General features: G+C 47.2%; 2 protein-coding genes and 1 pseudogene across 6 annotated transcripts in view; 1 reads left to right on the top strand and 2 right to left on the bottom strand.

Moving 5' to 3' along the window:
- Window positions 1–11749: 11749 nt before the first annotated feature.
- Window positions 11750–12868, bottom strand: LOC307095461 (reactive oxygen species modulator 1-like; annotated as a pseudogene). The gene is made up of 2 exons: window positions 12790–12868; window positions 11750–12078 (listed from the first exon to the last, which is right to left on the bottom strand). The product of its transcript is annotated as a reactive oxygen species modulator 1-like (transcript).
- Window positions 12869–13131: 263 nt separating this feature from the next.
- On the bottom strand, window positions 13132–15394 carry NDUFB11 (NADH:ubiquinone oxidoreductase subunit B11). The gene is made up of 3 exons (XM_079764975.1): window positions 15143–15394; window positions 13533–13663; window positions 13132–13355 (listed from the first exon to the last, which is right to left on the bottom strand). The coding sequence occupies exons 1-3, from the start codon at window positions 15347–15349 to the stop codon at window positions 13232–13234; spliced, it is 462 nt and encodes a 153-aa protein (XP_079621101.1). The 5' UTR covers window positions 15350–15394; the 3' UTR covers window positions 13132–13231.
- Window positions 15395–15474: 80 nt separating this feature from the next.
- The window catches only part of RBM10 (RNA binding motif protein 10), a 31653-nt gene continuing 30124 nt past the window's right edge, over window positions 15475–17003 (top strand). For 2 of the 4 annotated variants that reach the window (XM_079764937.1, XM_079764935.1), the window contains exon 1: window positions 15479–15619. In XM_079764937.1, coding sequence (XP_079621063.1) covers window positions 15574–15619 — 46 coding nt within the window. In that variant the 5' untranslated portion in view covers window positions 15479–15573. Of the gene's footprint in view, window positions 15620–17003 lie in introns of all 4 variants that reach the window. The other 2 variants (XM_079764934.1, XM_079764936.1) reach the window with 2 other exon arrangements.

Here is a 17003-nt window from a genome sequence, read left to right as displayed (position 1 = left end):
ATTGACCTATACATACTTAAAGTCCACAATTTAATAAGTTTGTTTCCACCAGCAAGATAATGAATCTATCCACTACCCCAAGACTTGCCCTGTATCCCTTTGTAATCCTTTCCTTTGGTTCCTCTGTATGCCTGCTCCCATCTCCAGGAAATCACTGATCTGATCTGATCTATATCACTATACATTAGCCTTAAAATTTCTTTTATTTCTTTTTAAAAATGTTTTAGATATTTTAGTTCTTTTAGCATTCCATATAAATTTTAGAATCAGCTTGACTATATCTACAAAAAATTCTGCTGCAATTTTAACTGAAATTGCTTTAAATCTGTAGAATAATTTGGAGAGAATTGGCATCTTTACTATTTTGAGTCTTCTAACCCAGGAACACAGCATGTCTTTCTAATGATTTAGTCTTCTTTGATTTTTTTTTTTTAGTTATAGTTGACATACATTCTTCAATTTCTTTCATCAGCATTTTGTTAGTTTCAGCATGCAGATCTTAGACATGTTTTGTTAGATTTATATCCAACTATTTCATTATTTGGAGCTATTGTAGATATGATTATTTAAAAATTGTTTGTTTCCAATTGTTCATTCAAAGTATGATTGGTGTTTGTAGATTGACCTAGTATCTGACTTTGCTAAATTCATTAGTTCTAAGGGTATTTCTGTAGCTTCTCTGGAATTCTTTGGATCTATAAATATGTCTTCTGTGAATAAAGACAGCTATATTTCTTCCTTTACAATTTGCATATTTGTATTTCTTTTTCTTGCCCTATTGCACTAAGACTCTTAGTACTATGTTGAATAGGAATAGTAAAAGTAGATATCCTTCCCTTGTTCCTAATCTTAGGAGAAAAGCATGCAGTCTTTCTTCATTAAATATGATGTTAGCTGTAAGTCTGTTTGTAGATGCCCTTTCTCAGGTTGAGAAAGTTAACATCTAGTTTCCTGAGAGGTTTTTTTTTTTAAATTATTGTTTTGGATGTATTTTAAATGCTTTTTTCTTTATTGATATGGTCATGTGGTTTTTCTTCTTTGGGTGTTACTATGATAGATTTTTGAATTCCTGGAATAAACCCCCCTTGGTGATGGTATATTAGTCTTTTTGTATATTGCTGGATTCAAACTTCTAATGTTTTTGTTGAGGGTTTTTGCATCTATGTTTATCAGAGATATTGGTGTCTAGTTTTCTTTATTTCTACCATCTTTGGAATTGATATCAGTATAATATGAGTTAGGAAGTATTTCCTCCTCTTCTGTTCTATGGAAAAGATAGTGTGTATTTATTGTTATATATTCTTTAAATATTTGGCAAAATTCACCAGTGAAACCATTTTGGACCTGGAGATTTCTTTTTCAGAAAGTTTTAAAACTTTCCTTAGTAATTATAGGGCTACTCAGGTTATATTTTTACTCCAAAGTCTAGTTTTTCCAGTTTTCTTTTAGTTCATGTTTGCATGGTATATCTTTTTCCATCCCCTTACTTTTAAAGTACCTATACAATATATAAAAACCCTGGGTCCATCATGACAGGAGGCTCGGCCAACTGGAAGTCAGTCCTGCAGTCAGTGCTGGGTTGCCGTGGTGACCCAGCACTGACTGCTGTGGCTGCAGGTGCAGTGACCCAGCACTGACTGCTGAGGGGGCTGTGAATCAGGCCCGAAAAGAGGCCTGAAGAGAGAAGCAGGGTCTGATCTGTAGCCTCTGTGGCAGCTGTTGATCAGCACTTGCCTCTCTCTTTCTCTCCCAGTCTGGCCAGCAGCCATGCCTCCATTTTTCTCCAGGCCTCCACCAGGGCTGTTGATCAGCCCCACCTTTCTGATCAGGCCCCGTTGATAGGCCCAGAGACACTGACTGGCATAGAAACCGACCAATCAAAACCAAATCTGGGTGAAGTGTGAGGAGCCAATGGCTGCCTAGGAGGCAGAGCTTTTGATGCTGACTGGCATAGAAACCAACCAATCAGAACCAAATTGGCCGGCAGAGGAGGGAAGTTGGGGGTGAGATCCAGCCTGCAGGGGAGGGCAGTTAGGGGTGATCAGGCAGGCAGAGGCAGTTAGGGGCCTAAGCCAGCAGTTGGACATCCCTCTTGCAATCTGGGACCGCTGGCTCCTAACTACTCACCTGCCTGCCTGCCTGATCACCCCTAACTGCCTCTGCCTGTGTGCCTGATTGCCCCTAACCCCTCTGCCTGACTGCCTGGTAGCCCCTAACCTCTCTGCCTGCCTGCCCGATTGGAGAGGGTGCAGGCTGGGCTGAGGGAACCCCCCTCCGTGCACGAATTCTGTGCACTGTGCCACTAGTCTATTTATATAAAAGCCTAAGTGACCATTCAACCATTCAACTGGTAGCTCTGAGTGCACTGACCACCAGGGGGCAGATGCTCAATGCACAGGCATGGAAACATGGAACAGACTGATGAATCTCAGGGGGGAAGGGAGGAGTGGGGAGGGTGGGAAGAGATTAACCAAAGATCTTATATGCATACTAGAGGCCTGGTGCACCAATCCCGTGCACCGGTGGGGTCTCTCCACCTGGCCTGCAGGGATTGAGCTGAAACCAGCAGTTTGACATCCCCCAAGGAGTCCCGGATTGTGAAAGGGTACAGGCCAGGCCTAGGGATCCCATCAGTGCACAGATCCATGCACCAGGCATCTAGTATCATTATATTTGAAGTGAGTTTCTTTTAAAAAAATTCAGTCTGATTTTTAAAAAGTCCCACATCTCAGGGAACCCCCAATCTTGGATGACTGGTCATCTTATACAGCCTGCATATGTGATCTTATGAATATTTTTTTCATCCAGGGATGCTCTGAAGCACACTATAGGGCACCACACACACACACACACACACACACACACACACACACACACACTCCCACCACTAGGCTAGTCTCCTAACTGTGATCTCCTGATTCATAGATTGACACTCAACCACTGAGCCATGCCGGTTGGGCAATCCCTTAATTCTTGATTGTCAGGGTCTGTGAAGGGTCTGAGATATTACCCTCTTAGAAGCTAACAAGTGTTATAGATGCTGACAGAAGACACAAGACTCCTGGAGCAGAGACAAAGAGTGTGTCATGGCACAGCAGGCAACATGTACAGCATGTTGACTCCCCATGTCCTTTAAGTCCCACAGGGGTGACACAAGGGGCCATGATGAATGCTGGACATTCAGTTGGTTTACATAACAGCCAAGAAATGCTGAGTTTGAGAAAGTCAGCCTGCTCTTTGTCCTAGAGGGAAGCATTATCTCATTCCTTAAGGTTGCTTGCTGTCCACACAACCCTGAGAAATGGCCAAGGTGATGTAGGGTCAGGTCTATGTATTCTTAGCCAGAAAGTAGTCAAAGGCCAGGCTATTATACTGCAACCCACACAAAATAATCTAGACTGACTTGCAGATATTTGGTGTCACTGTCAATAATGACAAGGGGGCAATATGTGGGTCCAAAAGCAAACCCTTCCCCAATGGAGAGACATTTTGTTCATCAGTCTTTCCCCATATACAAATATGTAACCCAAAGTGACGTGATTCATTTAATTTCAGAATGTGTTGTTCAACTTGACTAGGATCATCATTACATTGGTTTGGTTAAATCCCATGGGTGGTTTCATCCAAGGCTTGTAGCCCAGTTGCTAAACATGGCATAATCTGAGGCCACTCAGGTATCAGGAGAAGCCGATGAGTTTGTATCAGTCAGATCTAAACAAGATCATGCTGGACCATGTGTTTGTACAGGCATGAGGGAGGTCCGTGTTCAGGAGCTGACATGATGGCATCCGGCACAGCAGAATAGTTTATGTCTGGCCACGTTCACATGAGTTTTTCTGTGGTTTTCATTCCAAGGAAGTGATGACCCACCTGTAATCAGGTCAGATTGCAGGCCGCACCTGCTGCTTGGCTCCGGGAGACCATATGATTCTTTTATCAGGCTGTAGTGCTCAGTCTAGGGGACAAAGAGCATTAACCCTCTTCCCATCTTGCACCTCTCAAGGTTTAAGGCGTTCTTTCCCCAAGTACACTCTGTCCACTGCCATGAAATTGGTCTGTTTCATCCCAATGCCTATAACTTCACTTTTATCTGATCATCCCCTACTTGTACCTGACCTTTCATCCAGAAAGGTCAGGCGCAAGAGGATCAAAGATACTTTTATAAAATTTACATATTTTTTATGTCTTCTATCTTGATCAGTGTGGACCACTGGAAGGGAACTCAGTGAACAGCGTACTCAGTCAAGTGGTTATTGTCTTTATGATCTAAGACTGTGTCCATCCAACAAGAGAAGTCTTACCCCAAGCTTCACTCTATGGTAATCCTATGATCTAGGACCATGTCCATCCAACAAGAGAATCTAGGTGACTGAACCATAATTCAATTCAAATCCCCTAGGCCCCTTTTGAGCTGAGCTGTCACCTGGAGGTTACGAACCAGGCTGGCCTGGGATTGCTGTGAGGGGAAGGAAAGATACATCATGTCCAAGAATGGGCTGAATCCCGAATTTTCAAAATAGGTCTCTATAATCCACCCCTTTTGTCCTGATCTTTATCTAGGAGGTGACCCCTTTTGGGGGACAGCCACATTCCGTGATCAAATTGCCTTACTATGGTATGTGGGTCAGGAGGAGGTGAGAGAGGTAGAGTCTGAAATCTTTTTAGTCCATTTTGTAGGAAGGTGTTTAATGTTCAACAATATTAGATATCTGCTGATGGTAGGGATGTCTACCAAATACTTTGACTATTGGCCCATTGTTGGATACACCACTGTCAGACTGCAAACCATCTGCATCCTATCTAATAAAGAGGGAATATGCTAATTGACCATCACACCCTCACAAAGATGGTGGCACCCACAGCCAATAAGGAGGGAATATGCTAATTGACTGCCATATCCTCAAAGATGGCAGTGCCCAGTCCCCTCAGCCCCACTGGGGCACCAGGCACATGGCACAGCTGGGCCTGCCCCCAGGCGGGTCCGGCTGCTCCGTGAACCTGCCTTTGGAGTCCCCCAGTTTCCTCAGCCCCCCAGCTGCCCAGGACCTCCCGAGGCTCAGGTAACCAGGGTCATGCTGAGGCTTGTGCTGCCAGCAGTGGCAGCAGCAGAGGTGTGATGGGGGCATCACCTTCCCCTGATTGCTGGGTCGCCTCTTACCCCTGAGGGCTCCCGAACTGTGAGAGGGGGCAGGCCAGGCTGAGGGACTGCCCCCCTCCAGTGCATGAGTTTTCATGCACCGGGCCTCTAGTTAGAAACATAAGAGCCTTTTACAGTGTCCAGTCTTTGGTGGTGGATGCATTGCCATGTCCAGGAGGCAAAGGCAGTTGGCTCCATCAGCAGCTGAATTCCAGATGGTCTCATGGGAGAGCAGGCCCTTGCTATGGGCATCTACATGAGTCACCCAAACTGACCTCAACTACTAACCATCTATTACTGAACCCCACAGGCCCCCATCATTGTCCCCAGAAATCCCGTCACTCTCGCCAGAAACCCTCTGTCAAAGTCTCTCAGGCCCCCAAATCTCAAATCAAGTTCCAATTTGTTGTCAACTGCTGTAAAGCTGCTTCTGAGAACCCCTTCTATTCCTGGTCCCCCCACTCCTAAGATCACCTTTCTAAGGGGCTGCTGTTTTTTGAGAGATGCAGTAAATTTCTGTCCAGCATGGGAAAGTTAAATTGCTCCAAAGTTGTGGTTTTCAAACTTTTTAAAGTATCACGAGCCTTTTAAAAAAAAACCACAACAAACAGATAAGGTGAGGGTGGGCGGCTACTCGTGGAATTTGGTTTTCCTTGCTAAGCAAAACAAGGGTCAGTCAAGGATAAGACCCCGCCTTTCCTGCAACTGGTCGCCCCATCCCCAGCTCAAGCAAACATGCCTATTGGATGATAAGCATGTCAGTCAAAGCAAGACCCTACCCTCAACTGCCAAAAGACAAGAGCTACTGATGTTTTCACTGGTTCAAAAGGGTCAAGTCTCCATTCCCGATCCCAGTGCTGGGAAGTGGGTGGGTCCAGATCCCGCGCTCACAGACAGGTCGAGGTGTCAATCAGGGCTAGTCAATCAGCCCTCTAACCCTCTTGCTCAGCCCAAGAGGAGCAAGAGCTCTTGATTGGCTGTCGGCGGGAGAGCCCACCCTCTAAAGGTGTCAACGCTGCTCTGATGAACAGCTGGTTTACACCAGAGCCCACAGATCTGTCACAACTGGCTCCGCCTCTTCCCGGCCCTCTAAGGACGCAGAGACAGGGGGGCCTGCAGAGAGGGTCTGAGCCCATCCCCGCCGCCGCTTTCTGCTGATCCTTTTAAGGTGTCCTGTTCCGTTGCCCAGTCCCACCCAGGCAGGGAAGGGGGCGATGGAGTGGAGCAATGTTGGTTTCCCCAACTGTGAGCAGTGAAGCGGGGAGGGGGGGGGGGAGAGGGGGGCTGAGGAGTAGTCTCTGCGCAGCCGCATTAGGGAAAACAAAAACCTGGAGTGGGTCCAAAACACTTTCAAAGATTAAGTCAAAGCGCCCGCTATGTTGTTGTTCACTTGTCGCCTTTAGGGATTGGCTTTCATTCAGACCGCCCAAGTTGAATCTTGGCCTGGGACATTTATCCGCGTATGCGCATGTGTGTGACTTTTTGAAAATACATTTAAATTTTCTGTAATTGTGTTTTCTGTAAGAGTACGTAATACAACTCTACTTTAAAATTAAAAAGTAAATGTAGTAAAAATAACCATAACTACGGGGTTCGATTCCCCGACGGGGAGCAAAAAAAAAAAAAAAAAAAAAGAAAAAAAGGAAAAAAAATCATAATAATAATCTATTGTTGGTTGCACAATATACAAAATAAGAACTTTATCAATAACCTAGATTGTGATGGGGGTGAGTAAAAGTGTAGAGTTTAGGAATACTATTGAAGTTGTTGTTATCAGTTTAAAATAGGATGTTATAATTTAAAATACTTAAAGCTTCATGGTAACCACACACACACAAAAAAAAACCTGTGGTAATTACACAAAAGAACATGAAAAAGATGTCAAAGCATACTGATACCAAAATACCTCAAAACACACACAACAAAAGACAGCAGCAGAAGAAACAAGGAACAACAGGTCTACAAACCAGCCAGAAAACAATTACCAAAATAGCAAGAGTAACTCCTTACCTACCAATAATGACTTTATACATAGATTAATTCTCCAATTGAAAGACATAGAAGGGCTGAATGAATTAAAAATCAACACACACCAGGAGCCAACAATATGCTGCCTACAAGAGACTCATTACAGCTGTTTGTACGGAAAATAATACAATAATTAATAAATAATAATTCAAGAATAAACTGCTGCACATACAAGTGTAAACCTACTTTTGCCCTACAATGTGTAGCCTGAGAGTGATGGAAAAAAATATTTCAAGCAAATGGTAGTGGGGGGAAAGCAAGTGCAGCTATAGTTACATCAGACAAAATAGACTTTCAACTAAAAATGATAAATTTTATTAATCAAACTCTTTTTCAGGGTCAGATCCCAAACCGACCCGTCTGAGCTTGTTTTTCAAAATGAAAGCTTCCCCCAAAGAGGCCACTTTGTAGGGTGAGTGGAATTTTCTGGAAAGGGGAGAAAGTGGATTCCACATAAGAAAAATGGTGGCTCAGAGGCTGGATAGTGTGTGTAGAGAGTATTTTTCTTTAAAATGGAATCTGTTTGAATCTACACCCACCCCACCCCCCACTCCTAACACCAGTCCTGCCCCATCTTGATGGGTTTAGGGTTTCTGAAGAATTCCTTCTTCCTCCCCTTCCTTCCCTCCCTCTCTCCTTTTCTCTCTCTCCTTCTTTCTCCTCCTCCTTCCTCTCCCTGCGACTCTCTTATTAAAATAAAGACCCAGTTTATTTTTTGTTTAATTCCTGGCAGCATGACCACAATTAAAAGGATAACACACCCACTGCAGTTTGTGTGTGCTGTCGAGGGGAGAAACTCAACAATAAATGTAGAGAATGAATCGTAAGGGGGTGGAATTTCAAAGAAGGAAGTCCTCCTTGAGAAGCTGACATTTAGCAAAAACTTGAAGGAGACCAGGGAGGCGAGAATAAGAAGACAAGGCTGGCGTGCCTCTGATTGACACCTCGTGGCATCATCAATGGCTGTTCTTTTCCTAAACTTCAGCTGAGACCCTGCATCCTCATTCTGACCCTGGCAGAGCTCCCCAGACCCTCTCTGCATTGGAGATCACTGACTCCCAGAATCCTGCAACTCTTCTGACGGCTACTAAAGGCCCCCAACTGGCCCTAACCGGTTTGGCACAGTGGATAAAGCATCGGCCTTCGGACTGAAAGGTCCCGGGTTAGATTCTGGGCAAGGGCACGTACCTTGGTTGCGGGCACATCCCCAGTGAGGGGTGTTCAGGAGGCAGCTGATCAATGTTTCTCTCTCATCGATGTTTCTAGTTCTCTATTCCCTCTCACTTCCTCTCTCTAAAAAACAATCAATAAAAAAGATAATAAATAAATAAAGGCCCCAACTGGCCTAAGTAGGTTTACAAACCGTGTCTCCAGAAGCCACCTCTTTCAATACCGGGCTCCAAACCCCTCCGTACTGACTGTCAGGGTTCCAAAACTACCCTCCACTCCAAGTGCACAATCGGAACATCCACAAAATCATGACTACCATAATTTCATTTTTTAGGGCACTTATTTAAGACCTTCCATGGACGCGACGTTAATGAGGATTCATCCCACCAATGTTTATAAACACCTAATTCGTGACAGGCAATGTTGTAAGCACTCTCAGATTAACCTTCTAAATATCCTTAGGAAGTAGTTAGTGTTATTAAGCCCAACTGATAGAGGAGCAAAATGGGAACATAAGGTCACATAGTTGATATTTCCTGTATGTCTTTCTCAAATGTCATCTAAGTGAGGCCTTTTGCGTGGCCACGCTAGCTAAAATTTACACACACACACACACACACACACACACACACTATACCCTTGCCTGTTTCATTTTTCTCCTTAACACTTACCACCATATTATACATTTTACTTATTTTTTTAAAATATGTTTTTATTGATTTCAGAGAGGAAGGGAGAGGGAGAGAGAGATAGAAACATCAATGATGAGAGAGAATCATGGATTGGCTGTCTCCTGCACGCCCCCCACTGTGGATCCAGCCCACAACCTGGGCATGTGCCCTGACCGGGAATCGAACCATGACCTCCTGGTTCATAGGTCGATGCTCAACCACTGAGCCATGCCAATCGGGCTACGTTTTACTTATTTACCTCTATATGATCATTACTCAAAATTATTATTCTTTGCATTTATTATCTGTCTCCTATAGAGAAGTCAGCTCCAAGAGGGACAGGGAGCTTTTGCCTGTTTTATTCACTGCTTTATCCCCTGTCACACAATAGGCACTTGGTAAATATTTGTTGGACGAATGAGTGAATAAATGAGTGAATGAACCTTTTCTGATGACGGTTGATGCCTATGTGCTTTGCCTGGATCCTGGTTGGCCCTGGATTCGCCCCTCTGACTCAGATGTATTGGCTCTGCTTACAAATATTAACATTTATCATTGGATTTATGCAAACTCAGGTGAATTTTGATGGAGAAAGTTTGCCCTCAAGTGAATCCTGAACCAATTTAATTCCTTCTTCAATGCCCCACAGTGGCCAATTCTGGCCAGTTTCATTTTTCTGAAGTTGTTTTCGGTGGGGTGAATCATTTTCAGGTTCATATTTACAGTGATGATTCGATCCAGGCATCCATTTTCTTGTCCGGATTATATTTCAGCAGTAATAACTTTGTCCCAGCTATCTCTTTGGCCTCAGGCTGCTCCCTGAACTGCTCAAGCAATCCTTGCTTCAGGGACTATACAGGATGTTCCCTCTCCCGGAAACGCTCTTCCATCTGTGTGTCTCATCTCTCACTTTCTTCACAGTTTTTTCCCCTCCCAAAAAAAATCACTTTTCAACAAGACCTAAGCTGACGACCCTATTTAAATACAAGTTTCTCCCACCCTACAAGCCTGATCCCCTTTACTGGCTTTAGTTTTCCCTTAATGCAAACAATGCAACTGGTTGCCTTGTTTATCAGCTGTCTCCCTCTGCTAGAATATAAGCTCCATGAGGGTGGGAAGTTTTTCATCTTTTTTCCCTGCTGTGTCCCCACTGCCTATGAAAGCGCCTGGTTCCGAGTAGGCACTCAATAATTATTTGTCGGGTAGCTTTCCTATCATTCTGAACTTTATTTGTGGCTAGTTTTCATCAAGTCTAATATTTTAGGATCAAAATTTGCAGGTTCACGTGTTTTTTTTAAAATATATTTTATTGATTTTTTTATAGAGAGGAAGGGAGAGGGAGAGAGAGTTAGAAACATCGATGAGAGAGAAACATCAATCAGCTGCCTCCTACACACCCCCTACTGGGGATGTGCCCGCAACCAAGGTACATGCCCTTGACTGGAATCGAACCTGGGACCCTTGAGTCCGCAGGCCGAAGCTCTATCCACTGAGCCAAACCAGCCAGGGCCAGGTTCACATTTTGTTGGCAACATAGGATCCTTCCATCTGTTCTCCCTCAACATATTTCAAAGTCCACAGTTTTAGCTGTTGTTGGTTTATTCTGCGGTGTGTATGTCTATCAGTAAGAGTCGTTGTGAAGCTGGTAAGAGTTCGTTTTTATTTCCTGAGTAATCCATGAGAAAAACTGTGAGCAATCTCCATCTAGGATTGTCTAAGATGAGCTTTGCTAAGTTGGGTTTTCGGTAAGTTTCTGGTCAACTTTGTGTAGTGTGTAAAATATAAACTCCTCCTAACCACAGCCCATGGGGCCTTAGGGGTATGGCCTATGACCACCTCCATAACCTCATCTCTAGCCACACTTTTCCTGGAAGATTCCAGTAATCGTAACATTCCAGCCAGCCAGCCTTCTGGTGGAACTTACCTGTTTCTGTGCTGTGTACTCTCAGTCTTACTCCTCACCTTAAGGCAAACTTCCTGAGAACTGATAATATCTTAGTTCAGGTCCCTCCAGAGACAGGCCCTAACACAAGGATTGCAGTCAAGTAGTTTATCTGTCTTGTTCACTGAGCCTTGCACATAATAAAGGCTCTATTCAACTGAAGGATGAAGGTGTATATCTGTTATGTTGCTGGAGCAAAGCTGGGTCTAAATTATCAAGGTTCAATGCACCAAGAGCTTGCCGGTTTGATTCCAGGTCAGGGCATGTGCCGGGGTTTCAGGCTCCATCTTGCTGGGGGCCGTGCAGGAGGCAGCCAACTGGTGTTTCTCTCTCATCGATGTTTCTCTCTCTCTCTCTCCCTTCCTCTCTTTCTAACATTCAATAAAAAACGTATTTTCAAATATCATGGCTCAAATACCCGTGGGGTCAAACAGTAGGGTGAAAACATGTTTTTCTCTGACCACTCCTACTGGCCACCACGCCCACCCTGGGAAATTCCTGAGGACGGAGATCCTGGTGTCTGTCCATGCCTGGCGCACTGTCAGGGCTTGGCACACAGGAGGAACTCAACTCCCACCCCTTCATCCCAATGTAGTCCTTACAAGGCCAGTTGTTTAGCAAAATGGCTGCTATGAGAAAGATGGAGAACGTTGAGCGATGGTGAGGATGTAGCACTTGCAAAATGGGGGAGTGTAGTTGGGAAACCTGGCATGCTTTACTAAGGCTCGTCACCTTGTCTACCCCCTGATAGCAATTCCATTCCCAAATATATGCCCAAGAGAAATGAGTGCATATGTCCATCAAAAGATGTCCACAGAATAATTTTTTTTATTCAGTCTTTTATATTATAGTACATGGGCTGGGACTGATGGGATGGAGTAGATGAGGGCAACCATTGCTGATTAGCATAAATGCCTATCCCGATAGCCATGAATGTGCCAAAGGTGCCGCCACTTGGCATGGCAGTTTTCCTGAGGCCATCAGCTTCTGACCCCACATTCCGATCCTGAGACAGAAAAAGGTGCCAAAGAGTGCCCCAGCCACCCTGCCCATGGTGCAGCCCATCACCAAGCCCATCTTTGTGCCGTCAAAGCAGCTTGGCTGGGACTGTCCCTAGGGACCCACGGCCACTGGAATCTCGCTTATGGCCTCAGTCACTCCAATAATTATTCTTTTTAAAAATATATATATTTTATTGATTTTTTACAGAGAGGAAGAGAGAGGGAGAGTTAGAAACACCGGTCAGCTGCCTCTTGTACAACCCCTACTGGGGATGTGCCCGCAACCAAGGTACATGCCCTTGACCGGAATCGAACCTGGGACCTTTCAGTCCGCAGGCCGACGCTCTATCCACTGAGCCAAACCGGTTTCGGCTATTCCTTTTTTTTATTATTGATTTTTTACAGAGAGGAAGGGAGAGGGATAGAGAGTTAGAAACATCGACGAGAGAGAAATATTGATCAGCTGCCTCCTGCACACCTCCTACTGGGGATGTGCCCGCAATGAAGGTACATGCTCTTGACTGGAATCGAACCTGGGACCTTTCAGTTCGCAGGCCGAAGCTCTATTCACTGTGCCAAACCGGTTAGGGCAAGACTTATTCTTAATAGCCCCAGACAGAGAAGTGCCCAAATACCCACTGACACTAGAATGGATGAAGTGTGGTCTATTCACACAATGGAAGAGAGCACAGTAATGTAACTACTGACCATGTAACAACGTGGATCTCACAAACAGCGCTAAATGAAAGAAGTCAGATGCAAAAATGTCTCCATGCACTTACATGAAGTACTGAACTAGACAAATGAACCTGCACTGTGACAACTTGGGAGAGTGTTTACCCTTGGGGTGGGGAGGGTGGACCTGGAGGAACTTCCTGGAGACAGAGGCGCCCTGGAAGAAGATTGAAGTGCCAGACATGCGCGTGAAGAAGCCATCTCGGATGTCCAGCCCAGATGAGCTTTCAAATGAATCCAGCCCCAGCCACCATCTGACCCTAAGAACCGCCTGAGCCCAGTCAAGCATAGGACCATGAAAGACAATACTAAATTGTCATTTAAAGCCACTAAGTTTGAGGATGCTTGTTACACAGCAATAGATAACCAGAAGACCCAGGAAAGACTGCAGTGGCCCTCTTAAGGTCTGACACCCCCACTCCCACAACAAAAGTAACACCAGCCAGCCAGATTTTCAGTCCCTTTAATAAGGTGCTCTGCGGAGAGGGCAGAATGGCAGGCAGGGGGTAGAAAAGGTGGTGCTTCTTGAGATCCACTGGGCATCCAATCAGTCCTCATCTGGTAGCCGGATCTTGCTGGGGTCAAAACAGTTGGATTCCATGATGGGAAGACCATTGGCCTCGCGGTATTTTACAAGCTTTTCAGCTTCCCGGCGGGCCCACTCGTGCATCCTGGAGGCAGCAGCATGGGGGAGGGGAGACATGAGGAAGCCTCACTGGACACCAATCCCCACCGTAGCTCCCCATTCCTCAACAGTACAGGACAGGACTCCTGGCAGAGTCCCCTTCGACTCCCACCCCTACCTCTGCCCCCCCCCGCCATCCCATTCGCTTGGACACCCCATGAACCTGTAGTCAGGCAGATAAGCCACAAAGGTGGTGCCGAAGACCAAGACGATGGAGAAGCCAAAGAAGAAGACGACCCGCATGTTCCAGACATCCACAACAGGGTCCTTGTCGTAGCCATGAGAGTCAGGGTTCTGTGGAAGGAGAAGAGGTCAATACGCACAGGTGCCTGGCCATGCATAAGCTGTTCTCCAGTTTCACCTCCAATCAGTCTCCCCTCACTCCCTCAATTCCTCTCTTTCTGTTCTTAGGACTTGTCAAGCTCCTTCCCACCACAGGGCCTTTGCACTTACTGCTCCCTCTGCCTGGAAATGGAAAGCCTTTCCCCCAGATGGAGTCGTGGCTGGATCTGCCTCCTTATTCAAAGTTTTGGCTTCTCATCTTCTCTTAAGAGGCATTCCCTAGTCACATTGTCTATTAAGTTGAACTATTGGAAACTGCCATTTTCTTTGGTCAAAAATGGTTGAATATTGGCCATTTCCTATGGTTCAACCTAATAAAATTACCACCAACCTCCAAGTCACTCTCGATCCATTTATCCTGCTTAACATTCTTTCTAGCACGTATTAGTTTACCAAAGTAGCATCCCACAGATCCTGTATATCACATTATCTTATATCACCAATTGCATGCTCTATATTACCATTTTCTAGTATTTGACATGTTTATCTTCTGTGTTTTCCACTATCGTATAAACTATATAAGAGCAAGGGCTTTATCTGATTTCTACACTGCTGGTCCCCCAGGCCCTGAACTGTGCCTGGAATTCAGTGGGCCCTCAATACCTATTTACAGAATGAATGGATGAATGAAGGAGCATCCTATATATCCAAGTCCCTCAACCAGAGATTAATATTGATGAAGTACCTCTTATGTGCCAGGCCTTTTCACATACACAGACTTCACAATATCCCAACGAGTTGGAAAATGGCAATAATAAGTAACACCTTCTAAATGCTGAGTACTTACTAAGTGCCAGATGCTGTTCTGAGCATTTTGACTCATTTAATTATACGATGCAGGTTTAGTATTTTTTAAAAAGGTGTCCTAATACTTTTCCCATTTTACAAAGAAACTGAGGCACTAAGGGGTTAAGTTGCTTCCCAAGGTCACTTAGGTGAGTAGCTGTCAGTGCCTGTATTCCAACCCAGGCATTCTGATTTCAGAGCCTCTGCTATCACACAGCACGGGACACCTGGGAGACCCAAGTTCAAATGTGTCCTGCCGCACATTCAGTTATGTGAACTTGGGCAAGTGACCTGGCATCTCTGTGCTTCAGTTTCATCACCTGTACAGGGAGTATACTAACAGTACCTAAGAGACACAGTTGTTTGGAGGATCACGTAAGTTAATGTCTGTAAAATGTTTAGAAGACTGGCACCGCGCAAGCGTCCAATCAGGTTTGATACCTTTCTGCAAAATAAGGTCAGTCTCTCCTCTGGCTCTGAACCGAAGATAACACGGGGAAAATGAGGACAACGAGCTAAGCAAAATACACAAGTCTTCGAGGATTTACCAGTTGCGCAATCCTCAACCGCCTAAGAAAGTCCTCTACGGCGCCCCGTCCGCCGCCCCCGATTGACCCTACTGGCGTCCCGTTTCCCCTCTCTCACCTTCTCATAGAGGTTTTCGTCCTCGGGTTCTGGGTCCTCCTGCCAGTGAACTGTCGGTTCCCGCCTCCGCTTCCCCACCGCGGCGGGCGGAGCGATCACAGCCCTAGCGGAGCTGGATTCCCAGCGAACCCGGGCAGCCAGGCGCCCTCGCGTCGCCGCCGCTGCCAAAAGGCGGCGAGCGTACAAACCTAACAGTCCGGGCGCCATGACAGACGGTGCTGCAGGCTCTCAGGGGCGGGGCCGGAAGTGGAACTCTGCGCAGCCGCAGTGGCCCCGGGCGCGCCGATTGTCGCTCCGCCCCCTCCGCACGAAATAGGTCCCAGTCCATCTAGAGGTTCTTTTCAAGCGAGTTGAGGCGCTGAGCAGCCCTCTTTGCTCCCTGTGGCACAGCCTTAATAGAGCAACCATTTCCTGATTCTCTCGGTTAAGCTATGGGAGTTCTGCCCCAGGGGCCTGCCGGGTCTCCTCCTTTCCTCGGTGAGAAGAAAGCGATGACATTTGGGGGGGGGGGCGTGTGTGGGTGCAGTTCCCAGCCAATCGCACCGGGTTTCCCTTGCCCTCCGTGGAAAGAGGCAGAGCTTCCGCTCGGCTTTCATCTTGGAAGGAAGCTCCGCGTCTAAAGAGCGGGCCTCGCCCGATTGGCCAAGTAACTCCTCCTCTTCTCCACTAGCAGGCGTTCGCACGGGGCCGGGGGCCGGGGAGGTGGCAGTCGCTTGCCAATCAGAGCGGCCCGGGGCTGGCCGATGGCGGAGGGCGACCAATAGCCGCGGCCAGCCAGAGCGCGCTCCCTCAGTAGGTGGATGGTGGTCGGAGCGCCGGCTCCCCGCTCCTGGTCGCCATTTTGTGCTGGTGGTTGCGGCTAGCGGGGAGTAGGCGGCGGCGGGTCTGCCGGGGAGGGCAGCGCGCCCGGCGCTTCTCCCCCTTCCTCCCGGCGCCTTTGCGCCTCCAGCTTTGAACTTGGCTCGGGGCGCGCAGCGGCTCCTGCGGAGCTGGGCGAGTTGGTGGAGGTGGCGGAGGGCCGAGGTGATGTCTGGGAGCCCTCCCTTGACAGCCCGAGCCGAGGTGAGCAGCGACCGACGCGGGTCGCGGGGGCGGAGGTGCGGGGCCGGGGGCCGGGGGGCGCGTGGACCGGGCGAGAGCGCGGGGCTGCGGGCCGGGACCGAGGGATGCGTGCGCGGGCTGAGCCCGGGAGGGGTTGTCTTGAATTTTTGACTCCTTTTGAGACCGAGGGGGCGCGTGCGCGATCGGGGCGCAGGAGGGGTGCACGCGGGTTGGGGGAAGGGAGAGGCGGATGGGAGTGGGCTGCCGGGGTGTGTGCGACGCGGAACTTGATCCGCTGGGAGGCAGGTGTCTGCAACTTTGTTTCTTATCTACCGGCGGGAGGAGGTGTTGTCTGTCTGGTCTGTCTGTCCGTGGGAAAGTGTGCTGAGCCTCGGATCCTTGGGAGTTGGGAGTTAGAGGAGGAGGGAGAACGTCTCTATGACCCTGGTCTTTATCCTCGCAGTGTGTGTCTAACTCTGGTCGCACCCTGCTCATGGGAGAGGTCCTTATCCATAGGGAGTCTTCCGGCGCCTGGCCCTAACCTGCCTCCTGGGTAGGGAGGGAATGCAAGGAAAGGGTGTATGACTTATTGCCCCTTCTTGCGGGGAGGGGGGGGGTTGTCTGTTGACTGTGATGTTCATCCATTGCAGGGGGGTGCTTATGGCCCGTATTTGTTGTTGGTCCCTGTCTGTGATTTTGGCCCGGAGTTATTTGGGGCGCGTGTCTGACTCGCCCTTGCGTGTTGTGGATACCGGTGTGTGCCTCCGGCCCCTCTGCCAGAGTCTGACGAGGGTTTTGTATGGACACTTATCCACTGGGG

The sequence above is a fragment of the Cnephaeus nilssonii genome (assembly GCF_951640355.1).
Source record: "Cnephaeus nilssonii genome assembly, chromosome: X".
NCBI classification, from domain to species: Eukaryota; Metazoa; Chordata; class Mammalia; order Chiroptera; family Vespertilionidae; genus Cnephaeus; species Cnephaeus nilssonii.
The sequence above is the reverse complement of the archived record's forward strand: the minus strand, read 5'-3'. Positions and strand labels throughout refer to the sequence as shown.

Excerpts from the sequence above, each read along its gene's own strand:
- NDUFB11 (XM_079764975.1), bottom strand. The coding sequence starts at position 15,349 with ATGGCGCCCGGACTGTTAGGTTTGTACGCTCGCCGCCTTTTGGCAGCG. Across the intron at positions 13,664-15,142 it reads ACGAAAACCTCTATGAGAAG|AACCCTGACTCTCATGGCTA; the intron begins GTGAGAGAGGGG and ends CTCCTTCCACAG. Across the intron at positions 13,356-13,532 it reads GCTTATCTGCCTGACTACAG|GATGCACGAGTGGGCCCGCC; the intron begins GTTCATGGGGTG and ends TGCTGCCTCCAG.